General features: G+C 34.8%; 2 protein-coding genes across 5 annotated transcripts in view; both read right to left on the bottom strand.

Annotated features, from left to right (window-relative positions):
* Positions 1-5,182, bottom strand: part of dennd5a (DENN/MADD domain containing 5A) — a 69,217-nt gene extending 64,035 nt beyond the window's left edge. For all 4 annotated transcript variants that reach the window (XM_073835675.1, XM_073835677.1, XM_073835676.1 and 1 more), the window contains exon 1: positions 4,906-5,182. In XM_073835675.1, the coding sequence (XP_073691776.1) occupies positions 4,906-5,005 (100 nt within the window). In that variant the 5' untranslated portion in view covers positions 5,006-5,182. The remainder of the gene's footprint in view (positions 1-4,905) is intronic.
* A 1,914-nt stretch (positions 5,183-7,096) lies between these two features.
* On the bottom strand, positions 7,097-22,359 carry tmem41b (transmembrane protein 41B). Its single transcript, XM_073836844.1, has 7 exons — positions 22,019-22,359; positions 17,501-17,618; positions 17,274-17,402; positions 15,190-15,283; positions 14,970-15,074; positions 14,741-14,879; positions 7,097-9,567 (listed from the first exon to the last, which is right to left on the bottom strand). Exons 1-7 carry the CDS (start codon positions 22,110-22,112, stop codon positions 9,398-9,400), a joined length of 849 nt encoding a protein of 282 aa, XP_073692945.1. The 5' UTR covers positions 22,113-22,359; the 3' UTR covers positions 7,097-9,397.
* Between the last annotated feature and the right edge of the window lie 349 nt (positions 22,360-22,708).

The following is a 22,708-nucleotide window of genomic DNA, read 5'->3' as shown; positions in this document are numbered from 1 at the left end:
ATAACATAACTTTTTGTCCTCAGGCTGCACAAAAAAGTGCTACTAGAGATTCACAAACAAATTCCTCTTATGAGCCGGTTTCTCAGTCAAATGACTCATTAACTTACAAATATCAGTTCAAAGATGTCTAAATTAGTCTGACAAATCAACATCTGACACACTTATTGAACTGTAAGTTGTCATTACTTTTAGAGATGTCTGCTCAAAATGAAGCCAATTTTATGTACTTACACATAATGTAACTAGTTAAAGACACAAATTAGTAAGTGTTTTTTTTTTTCACCTAGGGCAAATATTTATTCTGTTTTGTCCTCATTTAACCTCCAATTTAAGGAGGGCAACATATCAGGCTATCACTGGGAAATTGAGGCGCTCTTAAATGTGCTCGAGTGCAATAGTGACCCACTTTCAACGGTCTAATGGATGTTTTTCATTACTGCTAAATCAAGCCCAACCGTCTGGCCCAACAGAGAAATGCAAGGAATGACAATGCCTCTTATTTTCTGTCTCTTTGCCAATGATATGCTAACACTTCAGCAATGTGCAGCATTATCATCGCCAATAAGAGACTGAGAGTATCAGTAAAGGATCACGAGACACTCACAAGGCACTTTTCTCAAGTGTCTATATCAGAATCTATTCAATACAACTGATGTAAAAAGATTCTACAGCTAAAATATCGGTTCAATAACAACTCTCTCGCATGTCTTTTTAAAACGGTATAAAACTGCGGAACTGTGGAACATAAAACATTTGAAGGAATGTCTTTTGGTTACCAAAATTCTCCAAAATATATTCTTCTGTGTTTCTTCTGGTCATGTGATGCAACACACCCATTCAGATGTAAACAAGAGCTGAAAAACAGACTTACAAGGAAGGCATAAGAAGTGCACTGAAATATTCCTGACTAGAGATGCAAAACAGACCTTCCTTCCTCCTTTTTGTACAACACAATAATTTGAGTAAGTAAATTATCTTTATGCACCAAAAGCAAAAAAGCTGCGTACAGTTATCAAATAGATTTCAATTCTGTCATCCTTTACTCAACCTCATATTGTTCTAAACCTGTATGAATTTCTTTCTGCTAAACGTGTAGAAAGATTAAGGTTCAAATTGATGACAGAATTGTAATTTTGTAGGTGCATTATCCCTTTAAGTGGGTCAAAAACACACTCTTAATTTAATCTAATTGCATTTAATATAAATATAAACTTGAATGCATTTTCTTTTGCAATTAAGTTTCTGAAAACATTAAAATAATATATTTAAGTACTGTCTTTTTCTAAAGTACACTACCAGTCAAAAGATTTTTTCATGTTTTTTAAACAAGTCTCTTCTGCTCAACAAGCCTGTTTTTATTTGGTTCAAAGTAAGCAGCAAAATTCAGAAATATTTTTACTATTAAAATAAAACTGTTCTTTTATTTGAATATAATTTGAAATGTAATTTATTCCTGTGATTTCAAAGCTGAATTTTTAGCTTCATTACTCCATCACATGATCCTTTAGAAATCCTTCTAATATTCTGATTTTCTGCTCAAAAAACATTACTATTACTATTTTATCGAAAACAGCTGTGTATATTTTTTTTCCAGGATTTTTGAATAGAAAGTTCAGAAGAACAGCATTTATCTAAAATAAAAGTCTTTAGTAGCATTATAAATGCTTCTCACCACTTTCGATCAATTTAAAACATCCTTGCTAAAAAAAGTATTCATTTCTATAATTTCTATAATTTATTTCAGATAAATGCTGTTCGTTGGATCTTTCTATTCATCAAAGAATCCTGGAAAAAAAAATGTGCTCAAATGTTTTAGATATTGATAATAATAATTAATAACAAAATGTTTCTTGAACAGCAAATTTGCATATTAGAATGATTTCTAAAAGATCATGCTACATTAAAAACTAGAGTAACGATGCTGAAAAATCAGCTTTGAAGTCACAGGAATAAATTACATTTTTAAATATGTTCAAATAGAAGACAGTTCTTTTAAATAGTAAAATATTTCGAAATTTTACTGTTTTTGCAGCACTTTGGATCAAATAAATGCAGGCTCTGTGAGCAGAAGAGACTTCTAAAAAAAAAAAAACATTACAAATCTAACTATTCAAAAACGTTACTTTAGTGTACATTATTTCTGTACTTGCACTGTTAAAAAATATGTCAAAGTGCACTTTGGGAACAAAGGAACAAGGAAACAATAAGGAAAACTCAGTTAAGTAAACACATGAAGATTCTTTAAAGCAGTACTAACTATCAGTTAGCTTCAGTGATGTAGATACATACAGCTTAGGGCTGGGCGATTAATCGAAAAGTAATCGAAATCGACATTCAGAACCTATAATCGATCAAATTTTTCCAGGTCAATTATTTCAATTAATTTCCCTTTAAAAACAGTACCGCGTGTGGAGTCACGTGACCCCGCTCCGTTACGTTATGTTATTCCGCCGACATGTCCATGGAGAGCTTAAACAGTATTTATACAGTAAAAAGTATTTACAGGATATACAAGAGTAATTTTATTTAGAAGAGATACTGCTTATTTTCTACTTTTAATATTTATTATTTTATAAATAATTTATTTTGTTTCCAAAAGTGCAAGTTATTTATTTTCACTAATTTAAGAAAAATATGACTTTTCGTTTTAAGCAATGTGTGCTTTAATTTCAGTTGTTCAACACTGATGTTCAATAAATAATCATAGATAGTGTGTGCACCCTTCATTCAAAAATCTCTCGCTTGTAATATGTGAGCATATTTACTGTACAAAACTTGTCAGTGAACTATGAGGGCAAAAAAATAAATATAATTAAATATAATGAATAAAATAATCGTTCAATAATCGTAATTGGGTTAAAATGTTCAATTAATCGAGATTTTGATTTTAGGCCAAATCGCCCAGCTCTAATACAGCTACATTTATTTCTAACATAAAACATGGAAATGTCAAACGTATAATCTTATTACTGTTTGTTAGCATCACTGTGACATAATAATCCTACAGTGGCTTTTTTGTAAAGGTTTCAACTGACAACAATGATCAAAAACTAAGTGTGAATTGATTAAAAAGACAGTAACACTGCAAATGCATGACAAAGAAAAAGCCTGACTGACTCGTTTCCTCTAAAAAACAGCATGTTAGCACTTTCATTCCCCCTGCTAACTAGGCCAACACCGACTCAAAGAATGTTACCCAATCACATGCTTAAACAGTGACTTGTTATAAAAATGTAAAAGACATTTTAAAACAACCAAATCTTTGATTTTTTTTTTTTTTTCAAACAGTATTGAGTCAGAATGCTGCTTTAGAAACTGATGGCTTTTTGTTCTCCCCAGAGAATCTCAGTGACCTCTCTTTGTCTTTAGGGTGCGTGTGGGACACACTCCATTGATTGGGCACTTCCCCGGGGGCCACGTCATGGTGGACCCCAGTCACTTTCTCTACAGGGGCAGATTTACTACAACCATCTCTAAATGCATCATTTATTGCTCATCAATGCATTCGATCCTTAACAGACATGAGTTAGTGCAAGCTGCTCCAAGACTCAAAAGTTGCATAATACACATATAATAGTATAACCATACTCTGTCGTACATATTATCTTGCACTGAATATTATTCCTGTGAATTTTGCTGATGTTGTGGGTGGGGATTGGGGAAAGTCAAAAAATCCAAACCACTTGCCCAATTCTGACCAACAGAAACTACCCTTGTTAAGCTCTGCATCTATAAACAGAATTTCCATGAACTTACATTCAACAAACAAAAATTCAGTGACTGATTCACTGAACTGTTTTACCTTTAACATATGATTTAAAACACCAGCGGTGCAGTTCACAGAGCATCACCCACTGACTCTGATGCAACAGAACCCTTGTGAAATGAAACACCCTTTTTCACAAAAATCCATGAACATTTAAGAGGAAACCGAGGCTCTGATTACAGCAGTGGAAATATACCAAAACAGAAAATGCAAGTTGAGGAAGCCCGAAACCACAGGAAATCTGCACTCTCGCCCCACAAAACTTCACGTGCTGGTTGAACGAGCCTTTTAGATGAGACGATAGTGTAAATGATCCACTGTAAACACGAAAACATGGTACAGCTGGAGTAAATTTGTTTGAATACATATTTAGGACATTTAGTCATCTAGGATGTTTTATGAAAACTTACTTAGAGTGACTAAATCCTGGAGAAGGAATTGATGATTAAGATGTTAGGTTGGAGTGGTCTGAACGGATTACATAATAACAAAGCCTTGTTTTGATGAATGTAGAAAAGAACGGTTTAAGAAAGAATAAAACCTGTACACATGAAATCAACTCAAATATAAACCAAACAGCTTGACACCTATATGAAGAACATTGCAAAATAATTGAGTTTGATATGTCTTACATAAGTAAATAATATCAGTCTCCTTGCTTTTATTTGGTTTATGTTTTTTTGTTTATGTCTAAAAGGACACCAATTCAGAAGCTACTATGAACGAATAAATGCATTGTTTCATACATTTTCAAGTGAACTAATGAATCTGAATAAGCTTTTCACAATAAAAGTAAGTAAACATTATTGACAGATTTCCTTTAAGACAAATCAAAGGGTCTTGTAAGCTCAAACATTTATAACACTCAACATTTTGTGTTTGCACGGTTAGTGTCTATGAATATAATATAATAAAAAAAAATCTCAACACTCGTGTGTTGAATATTATGTACGTCAACCATACTGAAAAGAAAACATTTTAGCGTATGTTCGTGGTTTTCTTGGTGTTATTATTACACTACTCACTATTTATTTATGGTTAAGACACGTAACTAAAATCTAAAAGCAAATATGCAATAAATCAGAACGAATGTGTCGAAATTAAAGTCCCAAACAGCCTCATTCTTGCTCGGGTCTTACCGGACAGCTCGTCTGGTTCTAAGCCGCTCTCGGTGTCCAGTCCGCAGATCACGAAATAATCCGCGAAGCGGCAGGAGCTGGAGCTGAATCCGGTGCTCATTTTGAGACGGCTCCGTTTGTGCTTTTCTGTTTGTAGGTCTAGAGGAGCGCATAGTACAAGCTCTCGGGATCACTCTGCGCAGCCATTGCGGATGCGGACCAAGGCAGAAGCCCAGAGCGCCAGTCGCATTGTGGCCTCCGGTACAGCTGTTCTCCGTCCTCAGCGCTCGTTCGTGCGCATGCGCAGTGTTCAGCTCGGGATGACGTTATGCGCTTAACCCTCGAAGCATCATTTGTGAGGAGACTGAGCGCCGCCGCATCACACTTCCGCTGCGAATACATAATCGCTTCTTTAACAGCTAGAAAGTCAAGTCACATATTAAGTCGTCAAACCAAGAGCTAACTTTAAATAATTGTAGCAGCCTGCAGTATAAGAATCTGTCGTAATTAATTGTGGCTAGAAGGTGTTATTTGATGTTGCCCTCTGGTGGTGCGTTTGGAAATCTATTCTTCATTTAGGAGCACTTCAGTAGGCTATCTAATGAACTACATCTCATGACAGCATTGTTCAGCCTTGAGCTGGATTTTGGTGTATTGTGTAATGACATAGATGTGACATTTTTCCTTTTTGGACATTGGACTTTCCAACACAAGAAGTCAATCAACGCAATCTACAGCTGAAGTAAAAAGTTTACATACCCTGCTGGAAAAAAACAACTAAAACCAACCTAGCTTAAGCTGGAAGTAGCTGGTTTTAGCTGCTGGTCTCCCGGCCTGACCAGCTGAAACCAGCCTGGGAAAGTGGCCAAAACCCCTCTAAAACCAGCCTGCTGACCAGCTAAAACCAGCCAACCAGTCTAGGCTGCTTTTAGCTGTTTTTTTTTTTTTTCCATCAGGGTAGACCTAGCAGAATCTGCAAAATGTTCATTATTTTCCCAAATTAAGAGGGATCATAATAAATAAATGTTATTTTTTTATTTAGTACTGACCTGAATGAGATATTTCACATAAAAGATGTTTAAATATAGTGCACAAAAGAAAATAATAAGTTGAATTTATAAAAATGAGCCCGTTCAAAAGTTTACATACGCTTAATTCTTAATACTGTGTTGTTATCAAATACTTATTTAATAAATATTTGTTTAAGGATAGTTATTCATGAGTCCCTTGTTTGTCCTGAACAGTTAAACTGCCCGCTGTTCCTCAGAAAAGTCCTTCGGGTCCCACTAATTCTTCGGTTTTTCAGCATTTTTGTGTATTTGAAACCTTTCCAGCAACTGTATGATTTTGAAATCCATCTTTTCACACTGAGGACACCTGAGGACTCATATGCAACAATTACAGAAGGTTCAAACGCTCAATTGCGCTTCAGAAAGAAACACCATGTATTAAGGGGGGTGAAAACTTTTTGATCTGAAGATCAGGGCAAATTTCCCATATTTTGTCTTCTGGTAAACATGTAAGTATCTTCTGTTGCTTTCGAAGTGCAGAGCTAAATGAAAAAATATGATATTTAGGCAAAATTAGAAAAATGTACACACAAATTCTGCTCAAAAGATTTCACCCCCCAGCTCTTAATGCATTGTGTTTCTTTCTGAAGCATCAGTGAGCGTTTAAACCTTCTGTATTAGTTGCATATGAGTCCCTCAGTTGTCCTCAGTGTGAAAAGATTAATCTCAAAATCATAGTCATTGTTAGAAAAAGGTTTAAATACACAAACATGGTGAAAAGAATTTGTGGGGCCAGAAGAATTTTTCTGAAGAACAGCAGGCAGTTTAGATGTTCAAGACAAACAAGGCACTCATGAAAAACTATTACTGAACAAAAAACCCAGCTGTGGATCATTCAGGTAGCAACACGGTATTAAGAATCAAGTGTATCTAAACTTAAAACAGTCATTTTTATAAATTCATCTATTATTTTCTCTTGTGGACTATATGTAAACATCCTTTATGTCAAATATCTTATTCAAGTTAGTACTAAATAAAAAATAACATGCATTTTGTATGATCCCTCTTATTTTGGTAAAATAATTAACATTATGGCTTCTTTTATAGTTGCTTAATTTAAAACTTTTATTTTAAGACAGCGTTATTAAAAGAAGTGCGCACATACACCATGATTCAATTAAAATAAAGAAGAGGCAAATGCAGTAGAGACCAATGTTACTCATGTATTTAATCATGTCATAATAAATATATTATGTTTCAAGATGGACTGACATAAATGAATATATTTTTAAAATACAGGACACAACAATACATTGTCAATTAAAATTTAATGTAATACTGTAAAAAATCCAGTGACCTTAATTTATTGATAAAGAGTTCTGTAAAAATAATCGCCAGGATGAGTACAACTTAGTAAATTATAAATGGGTCAGAGAGGGCATATCAACACACTAATCATCATAAACAGTTTTCTGATGTTCACAACTGCATAACTCTCATAACATCCGCTCTCTCTGTTTAGTGCCATGTTAAGTCAAGAGCTGCTGGGAACATTTAGACATTTACAGATGACAAAAACGAATGTTACATTTGACATTCAAAATCTGCAGATTTAAACTAATGCAATATGAGAGAACAACTCAAATGAGGTAACAGTGTAATGAAATCTGGAATAAGAACCGTCCCTCATCACACCCTTTAACTTAAGAGAAATTTCAGTGCAAATGGTGTTTTATCCCCTTGCACATATTGTTGATTTCATTCCCAACGTAAATGCAGTCAGGAAACGAGTATATTGAAAGGTATTCAGGTGTTCAGAAAGAACTGCAAACAGTATAGTAGCTATCAGACAAAATGTAAGACATTTTTTAAGACTGATTTGTTGTACTGAAAAGCAATTTTAACTGCATAAAGTTCCACTAAGTTCCATCAATTAAATAAATAGTTTACCCAAAAATGAAAATTATTTACTCTCAGGCTACCAAAGTGTAGATGAGTTTGTTTCTTGATCAAAACAGATTTGGAGAAATTTAGCATCATTAATCGATCCTCTGTAGTAAATGGGTGCCGTCAGAATGAGAGTCCAAACAGCGGATAAAACCATTACAATAATACACAAGTAACCCACACCCCTCAAGTCCATCAAATAACATCTTCTGAAGTAAAAAGCTGTATGTTTGTAATAAACAAATTAATAATTTTAAGGCATTTTATCTTTAAACCATCGGTTTATGACCAAAATATTAGTCTTTTTTTTACAAACACACTGCTTTTCACTTCACAATATGTTAATGGACTGGAGTCATGTAGATTGTACTTGTGGATTATTGTAATGTTTTTAAAAGTAGTTTGGACTCTCATTCTGACGGCACCCATTTACTGTAAAGGATCCAGTGGTGATGTTAAATTCCCCAAAATCTGTTTTGATGAACAAATAAATTCATCTACATCTTGGATGGCCTTAGGGTGAGTAAATCTTCAGCAAATTTAAATTTTTAGGTGAACTATTCCTTTAAATAGACATATTTAATTTAAAACAATTTACAGTGGTTTGACTAGGTCCAGGAAACCAGCTGTATCCCTTACAAATCTCCTCTATATCCAGAATTGAATACTTCCCTCTGTCACGTGGCTAAAATGAAAATTCTAAACAAAACACCCTACTATAAAACTTAAATTAGTATCTAATCAAAAATCAATCATTTGGCATTTGACTACTTCAAAAAGTTCAAAAAGAAAGAAAGAAGTTTGAAATTGTAAAAAAGGATGTTAATGGTTCAGTATGCGTGACATCAGGATTTTCGTTTCATTTCTTTTACTTCAAGTAACCTGTTATATTAAGGCAGAACCTATCTATATGGAATCTACAGTCTTGATCTGTAATACTAATGTGGCATCATCCATATTTATCAGTTTTCAGGGAAAAATGTAAGAGTTTATAACAATAGCGAAGCACTAACATCTAGTTAGCAGCAGTACACAGGGCACTGTTAGGAGATCTTCTATTCAGATCCCTACTGCAGTCTCAGCTGGCATGAGAAATAAAAAAGAAAAGCAGAAAACCCACAAATCTCACCCTTGAAAAGTTTCTGATGCATGTAATACCTCATTCTCAAACACATCTGAATCTTAAATTAGCCGTAAGACTGAAAAGGTTGCAGTTGGCACTTTCCATTTTAGCTCAGCAACTTCAGAGGGAGTGAAAATAAGTCTCTTCCAGTGTATCTCACAGAAATCATTTTGTGGAAAATATTGAGAAAGTGAAAATCCACCAAAGACAATGATGTGGAAAATGTTGCTTAATGTTAGAGGGAATCGCTGATGACAGAATATTTCATCCCATGAAAGTACTGTCGAAACAATGGAAGGCCAGTCCTGACAGCCACTGGCTGCCCATTATGATGAAACGAGGGTTTGTTGTACATGCATATACGAAGAGAAGAAAGCAAAGAGAAGTTTAGAGGACCAGTATCATTCCTGAGTTGAAGCAGGGGTGGTGATCTCTACTCAAGTTTCTGCTGGAGCTTCTTCTGAAAGCAAACGGGCAGGATGGAGACAACAGCTAAAACCCCCAACACCAGAAGAGAGTTCCAGGACACGGCCTCGCCAGCTGTGGTCAGTTTGTACAGCGTCGTGCCTGCGTTTATCGCTACGAAGGATGGAGGAGCCACTCCTATAGTAGAGATCAGATAACAGCTGTTAGAAGATTTTAGGGATGCACAGAAATGAAAATTCTTGGCCAAAGCCGACCAAAATTATACACTGGGACGAAATCCAAAGGCCGACTAGCGAACACGTCTTTACATCTTTCTCGGAAAGTTTTAAATGCTTCCATGTTGCCGACATGTTTGCTGCATAAGGCCGCGATCACACCGAACGCGTTTTTGCAGTGAGAGGCGCCTTTTTTGAATGGTCTTCTGTTGGCAGTGAGCGTTCTGCGCGCTGCTTATGCGCCCCGGGCGCCTCGCGTTTTCGCCGCCTGCTGCGCCTTGCGTTTTTGCAGAAGCGCTCTGAACGCTTGAAGTTGAAAAAAAAGCAACTCTGAGCGGAAAAAACGCCCGGCGTCATTCGCGTTTTTTCCATTGTCCAATCGAATGAATGGAGATGCGGGCCTTCTGTTGTGGTGACGAAAGTTTACCGTTGCTTAAAAAGTCCGGAGACTGCAAGAAATGGAGGAGAAACTTTTGGTGTCTGTCGTGGGTAACCCGGAGCTGTATTTTTTAGGGTTTCTGCTAATAAGACAGTTTACTTTACAGCAAAAAACTAAGATTTTAGAGCGCTGGCGCTATAATCCTTTGATTTGACTGACAGGACAGCTGGTTTGGTCGTTGCCTAGCAACATAAAACAACGGCAGCACACTGCTCTTTTTTAAAAGTCACCAAAAAAAGGCAGTGCTGTGCGCCTCACGTTTTTAGAACTAAAAGAAGCGTTCGGTGTGATCAGGGCCTAAGGCCGCGATCACACCGAACGCGTTTTTGCAGTTGGAGACGCCTCTTTTGAATGGTTTTCTGTTGGCAGTGAGCGTTCTGCGTGCTGCTTATGCGCCCCGGGCGCCTCGCGTTTTCGCCGCCTGCTGCGCCTCGCGTTTTTGCAGGAGCGCTCTGAGCGCCAGTGGTGGACAGTAACGAAGTAGTTGTAATTCGTTACTGTACTTAAGTACATTTTTCAAGTATCTGTACTTTACTGGAGTAGTTTTATTTTGAGTAACTTTTACTTTTACTTCACTACATTCCAAAGCATAATATCGTACTTTTTACTCCACTACATTTAATAAAACATGTCGTTACTCCTTATAATATATTACGTGCTCCGAGACGCAGAAGCAGTGTCTGATTAATGAACAAACTGATTCTTTTCAATCGGTTCGCAAATCGCCACAAGCGATTCATTCACGAATTGGACTGATCCAATTGCAGCTGTTCAAACTCACTGATTCAAATGAGCCGTTTAGAGCGAGTCTCCAGTCATTTGAATTCACAAATAAGAACCGGGAGATTGTGAGCGCGCGCGACTGATGCTGCGAAAAGTAAGATATAATGTCGAGTTTTAGGATTAATTATTGCAACTGTCAGTTGTTTGCGAACTAAATCTGCTGTAAAGGGTGATGTATTTAAGCCCGCTGAAATGATTAAATGCAGACACATCATCAACATCGTCTCTTTTTAGGTAAAAAAACGAAACATTAAAATAACACAGATTAAATCAAATAACTCATAACGTTACACGTTCATATTCCTCGCTGCTGTAACCTCAACAGTTTTATTAAAATGCTACGCATTTAGCCCTATGTGACGTCTGTTTTTATATTGTTTATTAACGGTATACTTTTTTATATTGTTTGAATCAACTAGCCTAATATACAGAAATAAATGTTTATTCATAACCATACTGAAAATAAGTAAATATTGTTAGCTGATGCTAACTGTCTAGCTAACAAGCTTGCTGGTGCTAAGTTGAGGTAATTTTCAGATATGAAGTCCAAATATTTATAATCAACCATCTAGACAGATTACATCTGAGGGAAAAGAAAATATGTGATGTTCAGATGGTAACTACAGTAATTATCAAAGTGTGAAGTGATGCCCTCTGGGGACATTTGGCCAGGGGTGTTTTTACACCACAGACAATGTTTGAGAAAAAAGAAAAATATTATGAAAATATAATTAAATTTTTCTTCCTAACTTCAGGCCTTATTCTCATATCATTTATAACTGTGCCGTTCCGCAAAATAACAAGCTTTAAAACCCTTTTCTTACTGGTGAAAATGAGATGGTTAAATCAGTTTTCTCTCAGGTAACGTTATAATGCAATGTAAGCTTCACAGTGAACATTGTCAACGTAGACCATATCAACAACAAAAATCTATCTTGACTCCATATAGGCTAGTGGTTATTTTGGGAAAAACCAAGGTTTATACTAGGATTATAAAAAATATATATGCTAATATAAATTTATAGCCTTTATAAAATTGCAAAATATGTCAGTACTTTTTTACTTAAGTACACAAAAAATGTAGTACTTTTGTACTTTCACTCAAGTAAAATGGAAAAAGGAGTACTTTTACTTTTACTGGAGTAATATTCTATTATACGTATCTGTACTTTTACTCAAGTACTTGATTTGTGTACTTCGTCCACCACTGCTGAGCGCCTGAAGTTGAAAAAAAAATCAACTCTGAGCGGAAAAACGCCCAACGTCATTCGCGTTCTTTTCCATTGTCCAATCGAATGAATGGAGAGGCGGGCCTTCTGTTGTGGTGACGACAGTTTACCGTTGCTTAAAAAGTCCGGAGACTGCAAGAATTAGAGGAGAAACCTTTGGTGTCTATCGTGGGTAACCCAGAGCTGTATTTTTTAGGGTTTCTGCTAATATGCCAGTTTACTTAACAGCAAAAAACTAAGATTTTAGAGCGCTGGCGCTATAATCCTTTGATTTGACTGACAGGACAGCTGTTTTGGTCGTTGCTTAGCAACATAAAAAAAACGCAGCACACTGCTCTTTTATTAAAAGTCACCAAAAAAAGGCAGTGCTGTGCGCCTCACGTTCTTAGAACTAAAAGAAGCGTTCGGTGTGATCGCGGCCTAATGCACGCCTCTATTTAATCGCGCCACGTCATTGTTCAGTATAATTTATTCTGCCTTTTCGCTTATTTGGCTAAACACCAAAAGTGTAATTCAGTCATTTTTGACAGGAAAATAGTACGTTTTCAGCGTTTACATTTTTTACTTCATTGGAGTGTTATGAAACTTGGTAATGTTTGAAGCACATGCCACAAAAACACAGAAAATTGGGGACATGATTAATGAAGGTTAATCGGTTAAAATGATAAATGCTGATCTTTGGATCTTTTTATTCATCAAAGAATCCTGTAAAAATGTACTCAACTGTTTTAAATATTGATAATAACAATTATAAAAAAAAACAAAAAAACAATGAACTAATGAAACTAATGAACAGCAAATCAGAATATTAGAAAGATTTCTGAAGGATCATGTGACACTGAAGACAGGAGTAATGGCGCTGAAAATGTATCTTTGATCACGGGAATAAATTACATTTTAAAATATGTTCAAATAGAAAGCAGTTATTTTAAAATAGTAAAAATATTTCACAATATTACTGCTTTTGCTGTATATTGAATCAAATAAATGCAGGCTTGGTAAGCAGAAAAGGCCTCCTTAAAAAGCATAAAAAACCTTTGACTTGTAGTGTATAAGTCTTACAGGTACATCTAGTGGTTACCCTTTAGTATTACATGCAGTGGTATATTTTCCTTTATTGTTCTCATTATTTCTACCATATAAGGGCATCTGCCTTACATACTTTGGATTTTAAAAACCTATTTTTCATTTTATATTTTTATGCTATATTTTGAACTTAAACAGTGTATTTAGTGAAAATAATATTTTTTGTAATCGGTTTTATTTTATATAGACATAAATGCTGCATGATTTAGAGTTGAAACTTGTGTAGTACAATGAAAACACAAAATATTCAAAAAACAACAAATATTATTGCAACAAAATCTAGCACATTATTTCTATAGCAGGGCTGGGCTTTGACACTAAATTCACAATTTGATTCGATTCTGATTCACAAACTTGCGTTTCGATTCAATAAAGATTATTTTGGACATATATCAGGTACAGTACATGCTAAATTGTCTCAAGGGGAAAAAACAATATCTTAACCAATGCTGTAAAATATACATGAGATTCAACTGGTACTACATTACTATAATGTTGAAGGTTAAAAGTAAACTGGTTTGTAATCGAAACACTTAAATTACACTCAACCAAGTTTTTAGAATAATAAAGTTAAAATTATATAACTATAAACACCACTCCAATTAATATTTTGAAATATATTTGTGGCTGTCATAAACACTTGATGGATATATTCCAACTTAAATTAAATATTAAAAAAAGTTCCTAGAGTTTATGGTCACAGAATATGTTTTTTCAGAGGTAAACACATTTATTGTCTAGAGTCAAGTTTGATCCCTAAGTGATGAAAAACGTTTTTTAGCTTTTAAGTTTTGAACATCTTTATGCAAGTATACTCCTAAAAGTTGACAAAATGCTGATTTAAAGTCAAAATGATATGGCTTTTCAAAAGCCATTCTACCTCCGTAATGTGATTTATTTCTAAGTTTATTTGGAGGAACTTAGTTTTATTGTTTGGCAATTGACTTTGGCAATAGACAATTGATAGAAATATCAATAAATAAGCTTTCTATTGATGTATGGTTTGTTAGGATAGGACAATATTTGGCTGAGATACATCTATTTGAAAATCTGAAATCTAAGGGTGCAAAAAATCTAAATACTGAGAAAATCACCTTTAAAGTTGTCCAAATTAAGTTCTTAGCAATGCATATTACTAATCAAAAATTACATTTTGATAGGTTTACAGTAGGAATTTTACAAAAAATCTTCATGGAATATGATCTTTACATAATTTCCTAATGATTTTTGACATTAAAGAAAAATCAATCATTTTGACCCATATAATGTATTTTTGGCTATTGCTACAAATATACCCCAGCGACTTAAGACTGGTTTTGTGGTCCAGGATCACAAATCATCATCAGTTGAACCTCAAGTGCACATTTCAAAATACAAAGGGCCAATTTTGATTGCAAGGTTATTCTAGTTTCATTCTCCTCTAACAAAACAGGGCAAAAATTGATGCCCTATAGTTTTTTTAGTCAAAAAATACTTGAAAATGAGAAAATTGCATCTGACAAACTATTCTATTCATCTTTAATGCAGCATCAGCAACAAACCTATGTTATTCTCAGTTGTTCTCAATAAAAGTGATCTTGTTTGATGATAAATCTTACCAAGAAAGGTGCCCAGGAAGAAGACACCCAGAGGCACATTAATGACGGGTGAGGTGATGTTGATGAACCAGTTTGGAAGGAAAGGAGTTATTCTCAAAAAAATGATGTAATTAATGAGGTGCTCTCTGTGCTTGTCCACCTGCAACGACATTAAGCAACATTATTATAGCCAGTCAATTTACATAAAACAGTAAAGCTATTTGTAAGAAAAAAAATAAAATAAATGCACCTGTTGGGACCATTTCTGAGCTCTCTCTGTGAGGTACTTGTAGACCATCGGCCTCCCGACTAAATAAGACAACATATAGCAAAAAGACGCTCCAAGGCCTGAACACTGTAAAGCATAACAAACATATTTCCACAACAAAAAGTCACTTTTCATACTAGAAAGCAGAAGTTTGTCAGACAGACACGTTTTGAAATGATTTGCCTACAAACAAGAAACTTACCAGACAGACCAGGAAGAGAGCTAACGGAAAAGGGTAGAGATACCCAGATAGTATACTGAGAAATATGGAGCCTGGGATGGCAAACGTTTGGAGACTGAGAAAGGCTTAGTTAAGGCTTTAACTTAGTAGTGAAAAAACCTTTTAAATTAGTTACAGCTGAAGTTAAAAGTTTACATACACCTTGCAGAATCTCACTGATGCTTCAGAAGGAAAACTATGGATTAAGAGCCAGGGGTGTAAACTTTTGAACGGAATGAAGATGTGTACATTTTTCTTATTTTGCCTTAATATAATTTTTGTTTTCTATTTAGTACTGCCCCAAGATACTTACATGTTTCCCAGAAGACAAAATAAGTAAAAATTAACCTGATCTTCACATTCAAAAAGTTTTCAGCCCCCGGTTTTTAATGCGTCCTTCAAAATTAGTTACAGCTGAAGTCAAAAGTTTATAAACAGCTTGCAGAATCTCACTGATGCTTCAGAAGGAAAACTATGGATTAAGAGCCAGGGGTGTAAACTTTTGAACTGAATGAAGATGTATACATTTTTCTTATTTTGCCTAAATAGAATTTTTTTCTATTTAGCACTGCCCCTCAATAGCTACAGAAGATACTTACATGTTTCCCATAAGACAATATTAGTTAAATTTACCCTGATCTTCAAATTCAAAAGTTTTCACCCTTTTAATGCACTGTGTTTCCTTCTGGAGCATCAGTGAGTGTTTGAACTAGGCATGGGCCGGTATAAGATTCTGACGGTATGATAACCTTGGATAAAAATATCACGGTTTCACAGTATTACGGTATTGTAATCACTGCTCTACAATGTTACATTTAAATGTCTGGGTAAAAAAAAACAACCTTTTTTTCCCCAAACGGATTACAGTATATTTTATTTTAGGAAACATATAGAACATTTTGTAACATGGAACAGAAGGCAAAATAATTAAAATAAATAATTGAATCTTCTTAATTAAATTAAATTGCAGTCACTTGTGTTAAAGGTGCCCCGTGTAATATTTAAGATGATCTCTAGACAGTGGTGCAATAACTATGTTTTCAGGGGTGCATAAAGACCTTAATTAACCATTATGTTTTTATTAACATAGAATCAGCTTGCGAAAAAAACACTGACACAATGATGAACAAGTAATATTCACAATAACATAGTTTTATTGAATGATGAAGTTAATATAATTCCTTAAATTACATTTTAAAAGAAATCTCACTATTCGTTGATGTCAAAAAAAAGGTGAGATTTAAATCCTGTATCGGCTTCCGTAGTTCTGTAAAGGGAGGGGTGAGCGGTACTCTGCTGCAATTCACAATCTCGCCGCTAGATGCCACAAAACCTACACACTGCACCTTTAACGTGACAGAAAGCTTAAAAGCAAAGACGTGATTTCACTTTAACTTAATTGTTGTGCTAAAGTTCACAGAAACGTAAAATTAGTACATATAGTCTGCTATTCCCCACTCTGTGTTGTGGGGGTTCACCTCCTTTGGCCGTCCTGAACTTATATTACTGCTGAATCTCACTGACTGTGGATCACGTGCACAAACACAGACACGCGCCTGTGAGCACTAACCGTTGGGGGAGGGGCTGCATTGTTTTCTCTGCAGGGACTCACACACACAACCTAGTAGGGAGTCCTGCGCTTTCACTTTGACACAGAAAATGCGCATATCGTAGGAACGGTATAACTTTTTTTGTTTCCGGTTTTGAAACCGTGACTTTTTCAAACCGCGGTAAACCTTGAAACCGGTTATCATCCCATGCCTAGTTTGAACCTTCTATAATACTCACATATGAGTCCCTCAATTGTCCTCAGTGTGAAAATACACAAAAATGCTGAAAAACCAAAGCATTTGTGAGACCTGAAAGATTTTTCTGAAGAACAGAGCAGTTGAACCGTTCAGGACAAACAAGGGATTCATGAAAAACTATCACTAAAGAAAAAAAAAAACACAGCTGTGGATCATTCAGGTAACAACACAGTTTTAAGAATTGAACTTTTTAAACTATTATTTTGACTTGTGGACTATAAACTATATACTAAAGATTAATCATGGCACAAAGGATACAATATATATGTAGTAAAGTATGCTAAAAGCACTTGGGTGTAATATGTGTCCTTGTATTTGGACAATACTGTGCCCAGTGCCTTGGCATCATCCATGTCTTTAGGAATTTTTATTTTTTCTCTCTCATCTCTGCAAGACATAAAGAAAAACATCACACCTTTGTCAAGTCACTGTAAAATACCCTTTATGTTCAGTGTACATACGGTCAGAAGGGGAGGTAGACTTACTCGCTCAGTTCTGGGAAATTTCTGAACACCAGATACATGACACAAGCAGAACAGGCAAAGATAGTGATGAGGAGGAGGATTGACATGCGTGCAGAGGCTCCTGCGGGTGTCTGGGCTCCTGAGGGAATCATTCAAAAACACATCATGAATAACCTCTAATATCATCTGTGCAATGTGTTGCATACGTTTGCATCAGTTGTTCACAATTCTCAGGGGGATTCAGGCCAGTGAGAGTTCTCGTACATGGTGAGCTAGAGAACTACACAGCTAAAAATCACAAATGATAATGTGACACCATCTTAAAGGAGCGACACTAAACTGATCCACAAAAATAACTAGTAGGGCTGGACCAGAATATTCGATTATTCGTTCGGTGGGTTGGCATTCGATTTTAAATTTTGAGATTCGAATATTCTTTTTTTTTTTTCAAACACCTGGCTTCCCCCGCGAAACGGTTCTCATTCGCGCTTGAATATGAAGGAAGAAGATCAGACTGCTGCGCCACTAACACAGAGACAACAAAGAAAGAGACTGAGCAGTATTTGAGAGAAACTAAAGTTCATGTTCATTTGCATGGTGGAAGGAGATATTCAAATTATTTATTAATAAACTAGTATTTGTCACAATATTGACGATCCTGACTCGCCATCCTGTTTGTTTTCTATAAAAGCATGTTTTGTTGATAACGTGAGCACACATAAACTAAGGTAGAGCCTTTACAGTTCCAGATTATATATTATTCTTACCTTTATGAGCAAAAATTAAGTTTCACATCGCACCGGCGCCTCCATATCCTGCGAAGTGCTTCAGCTTTCACTCTCAGCACAAACGATCAAGTTTAAACAATTAAAATCAAGGTTAAACGATTAAACTAATATTGTGATATGCTTTAAGTTTTTTATATCTATGGATTTTAATTTAAATCGTGAAGTGTTCCAAATATATTTATAAATTAACTTTATAAACTAAAGAAACTAAAATAAATGTGATCACCTTGCTATTAAAAACAGCAGCTGTGCAATGGGGAAGACAAGAGAAAAAAGACGGGTTCTAGTCGGACTCGGGCCAGCAATTCTGATGAGCTGTCGGAATAGGTCCGGGCGAGGTTTTAGGAATTTTTGCAACGAATGTTTGTTTAATAGCCTATTTAACATTCTTATTTACACTACTTTCTTATTTAAATGTATTATTTCTTTGATTTATTTTAGCGTTTTGTAGGCTGCTTGTTCATTGACGGAAGTGCTCAAATAAACAGGCACGTTTGTTAAAGGTTGTATCAGCGATTTCTAGTCTAAAACATAAAGTGTCAATTTCAGCTGACCTTTCTTCACGATCCGCTCGCTGCTTGTCCCATAAATTGTCTGTGAAAAAAACGCGTCTCTCTGGTCAGCCTAGGGTCCGAGATATGCCAAAAAAACAATCGGCACTACCAACCTTTCCACAGATAAACAAACAGTGTTCCAACCAATCAGCGTCAGGGGTTTGGTGTTGTGGACTTTCCTACTGGTGCAGGGATGTGAGGGAGGCGGAGCGAAAGTCCACAACACCAAACCCCCGACGCTGATTGGTTGGAACACTGTTTGTTTATCTGTGGAAAGGTTGGTAGTGCCGATTGTTTTTTTGGCATATCTCGGACCCTAGGCTGACCAGAGAGACGCGGTTTTTTCACAGACAATTTATGGGGCAGGCAGCGAGCGGATCGTGATGAAAGGTCAGCTGAATTTGACACTTTATGTTTCAGGCTAGAAATCGCTGATACAACCTTTAATATTGTTTAAGCCTCATTTATTTTGTTTTAAAATTATATACACACACACATATATATATATATATATATATATAAATAAATAGGAGTGATTTGTTTGTTAAAAAATGTTAGGCTACCTTATTAAAACTATTGCTCTTAAGTGACAGACCTGTGTGTTTTGTATCACTAGCGCAGTGTCCGTTCTCGAAGCATATACACTGCAAAAAATGCTTTTCTTACTTTGATTTTTTTGTCTTGTTTCCAGCCAAAATATCAAAGAATTCTTGAATCAGGAAGGATTTTCTAGGCAAGTAAAAATTATTGTCTAGTTTTTAGTTAAAACAAGTCAAAATTAAGATAGTTTTTGCTTAAAACAAGTAAAATAATCTGCCAATGGGGTAAGAAAAAAATCGTATTTCAAGCAGACAACTAGATTTTTTTTCTTACCCCATTGGCAGATTATTTTACTTGTTTTAAGCAAAAACTCACTTAATTTTGACTTGTTTTTACTAAAAACAAGACAATCATTTTTACTTGGCTAGAAAATCCTTCCATTTTCAAGAATGTTTAGATATTTTGGCTGGAAACAAGAGAAAAAATCTAAGTAAGAAAAGCATTTTTTGCAGTGTAAGCTCTGCCTGCATAAGGCGCACCACTTCCAACTCATAATGTTCTATTAAAAGTTTAATAATTATGGATGTGTCATGTGTCCATATTGCAACAAAATGCAACACTGCACTCCCTTGCGTCCACAGCAACACACCCGCCACGAGTGAAGTCAATTGGATGAACGTCTTTATTTAGGGCATTTATGATAAACATTAATAAAATTAATTTAACATTAATTATCATTAGGTTGAAGATGTTTTTTCAAATTACATCCAAATCTTAAAAAAATCCAAATTGTATGTGTGTTTAAAAAAACTATCATTGAATCTAATAGGTTTAATCAGCGGATATTTCTGCCATTTGGTATTAAAACATACTCGGCTCACTCAGAATCATTATGAATCAGAAAAGCACTGAGAAGCAATTCAGTCTGTTTCCTAAACGTAAAACCACATGCCATGTTTTTAATTAGCCCTTATGTCACAGGTTACTAATGATAATAAAATGTTTTGGCCAGTTTAATATCTATTAGGACAAAGTATGAAACATTCAAAACAAATTATGTATCAATAGTAAAATTAATAAAGCATCCTACAAAATACTACACTATTGGAAAAAGAAACATTTTTGCATTTGTTTTAGAGCTGAATCGATTAATCGACTCAAAATAAAAGTTTATGTTTGCATAATATGTGTGTGCGTAATATATATTATTATAAACACACATTCAGGAAAAATATGTTAGATTTATATGTAAAATATATGTTGTTGTTAAATGTTTACATACAAACACATACAAATATTTTAAATATATACATACACTACCGTTCAAAAGTTTGGGGTCAGTAAGTCTTGTAACAGTCTTTAAAGAAGTCTCTTATGCTCATCAAGGCTGCATTTATTTGATTAAAAATACAGAAAAAAACAGTAATATTGCAAAATGTTTTTTGCAATATAAAATAATGTTTTTTATTTTAACATACTTTAAAATAGAATTTATTCCTGTGATGAAATTCTGAATTTTTATCTGCTGTTACTCCAGTCTTAAGTGTCACATGATCCTTCAGAAATCATTCTAATATGCTGATTTATTATTAGAATGATCAATGTTGGATAATATCAACAGTTGTGCTGCCACAGGATTCCTTCATGAATAACAAGTTTGAATAACAAGCGTTTATTCAAAATATAATTTTTTTTTATAACAATGTAAATTATTTATTATTAACTTTTAATAAACTTTTAATTATTAACTTAATACACCCTTGATGAATAAAAGTATCAATTTCTTAAAAAAAAAATTTACTGACCCCAAACTTTTGAGCGGTAGTGTACATAAGTGTGTATTTATATATACACATAATAAATATACACAGTAAAAACATAGTATGCATCCATAAACTTTTATTTTGAATCAATTAATTGCGACTAATCGTTTTGCAGCTCTAATTTGTTCTGTCATTGGAATTTGTGTATTTGGATGCGCTTTTTTATTTTCTGAATACTCTTGAAATGTAAGGAACAATACAATACACTATTTTTTATACTAATATTATTTTATTAAGAAAATAAAATATGCAAAAGTATTTTTTCATATTATATAAATACTTACACTGTATATATTTCTATAAATTACTTTAAATTATACATATAGCTTTTTGGAACAAAAAAAAAAAAAAGCACTAACATTTCTGTAACTTTTTTTTTTCTCTGTCATCTAATGGTACTAATAATGTGATTATCTCTTGTTTACGTGTCACTAAATAAGAAGGTCAGTTTAGAAGGTTAAACTCTGAAAGTATGAGTAATCTAAACCTAAAGCAATTTATTAACATCATCATCACTGCATTTCACAATCCTGGAGTCCATTTGACTAGACAAATAAAGTCACATTTAGGCCCATTTCAGATGAAAAATTGTTGTAGACAACTTATTTCTTCCATTGTAAGACACACTTCAGAAACTATTAATAATCGGCAAAACCTTTGATCACTCAGCTGAAGATTTAATCAATGTTCGTCCCGGATAGGATATATAAATTCAAGCTGTCTTTCTCTTGTCTTGGCCAACAACAATTTCTCTATAAATATCTATTAATCCGATTTCGAATAATCGAGGAAAGCTACGTTACAACTGTGTGAAATTGATACTGTCTGAATTACCTTTTAGGACTGGAGTTTCTTTGGAGGGCCTCGGGTCCTGCTCTACCAGCGGACTGCTCTCTGTCTCACGGTTTCCGGCTCTCTTCTTGGCCATGATGATCGGTTTCAACTAAAGAAAATAATGAAGGTAGATCTCAGATGTTAACCGAGATCATATGTCAAATTAATGGCTAAACGCAAGGCTTCAGCCGGCTTTCTCCTCCTACTATTCGAGACACCGGTGACCTGTGACAGTGTTTTCTTCTTCCTCGGTGATGTTTAGTTCAGACGACATCGAAGTAGTTGTACCTCTATTGCCATCTAGTGAAGATATCGAGACATTAGATTCTAAATGGCAACAAAAAGTACCACGGTATTTCTGAAGCACTTTGAAGAACCACGTAATATACCACATGGATAAAATGTAAAAAATATTTTTTACAAATACATTGCTCATATAATTTAGTCAGTACAAATAGCATCCTGTTTACACTTTATATGGCTATTATATATACTATAGTCATATAAAGTGTAAACAGAAGTAATGCTATTTTGTAATGGGCAACTTTGCACTGAATAAATTATATGAGCAATGGTGGGTGGAGTTTCAGAGGTTTCCAATTGCCTGTGTAAATAGACACTGCGCAAAGTAAATGCCCCCATAAACTTCTTATCTGATTGGGCAACATATAGCAGCATTAACTGAAACTA

Source organism: Garra rufa, chromosome 3, assembly GCF_049309525.1.
Source record: "Garra rufa chromosome 3, GarRuf1.0, whole genome shotgun sequence".
NCBI lineage: Eukaryota > Metazoa > Chordata > Actinopteri > Cypriniformes > Cyprinidae > Garra > Garra rufa.
The sequence above is the reverse complement of the archived record's forward strand: the minus strand, read 5'-3'. Positions and strand labels throughout refer to the sequence as shown.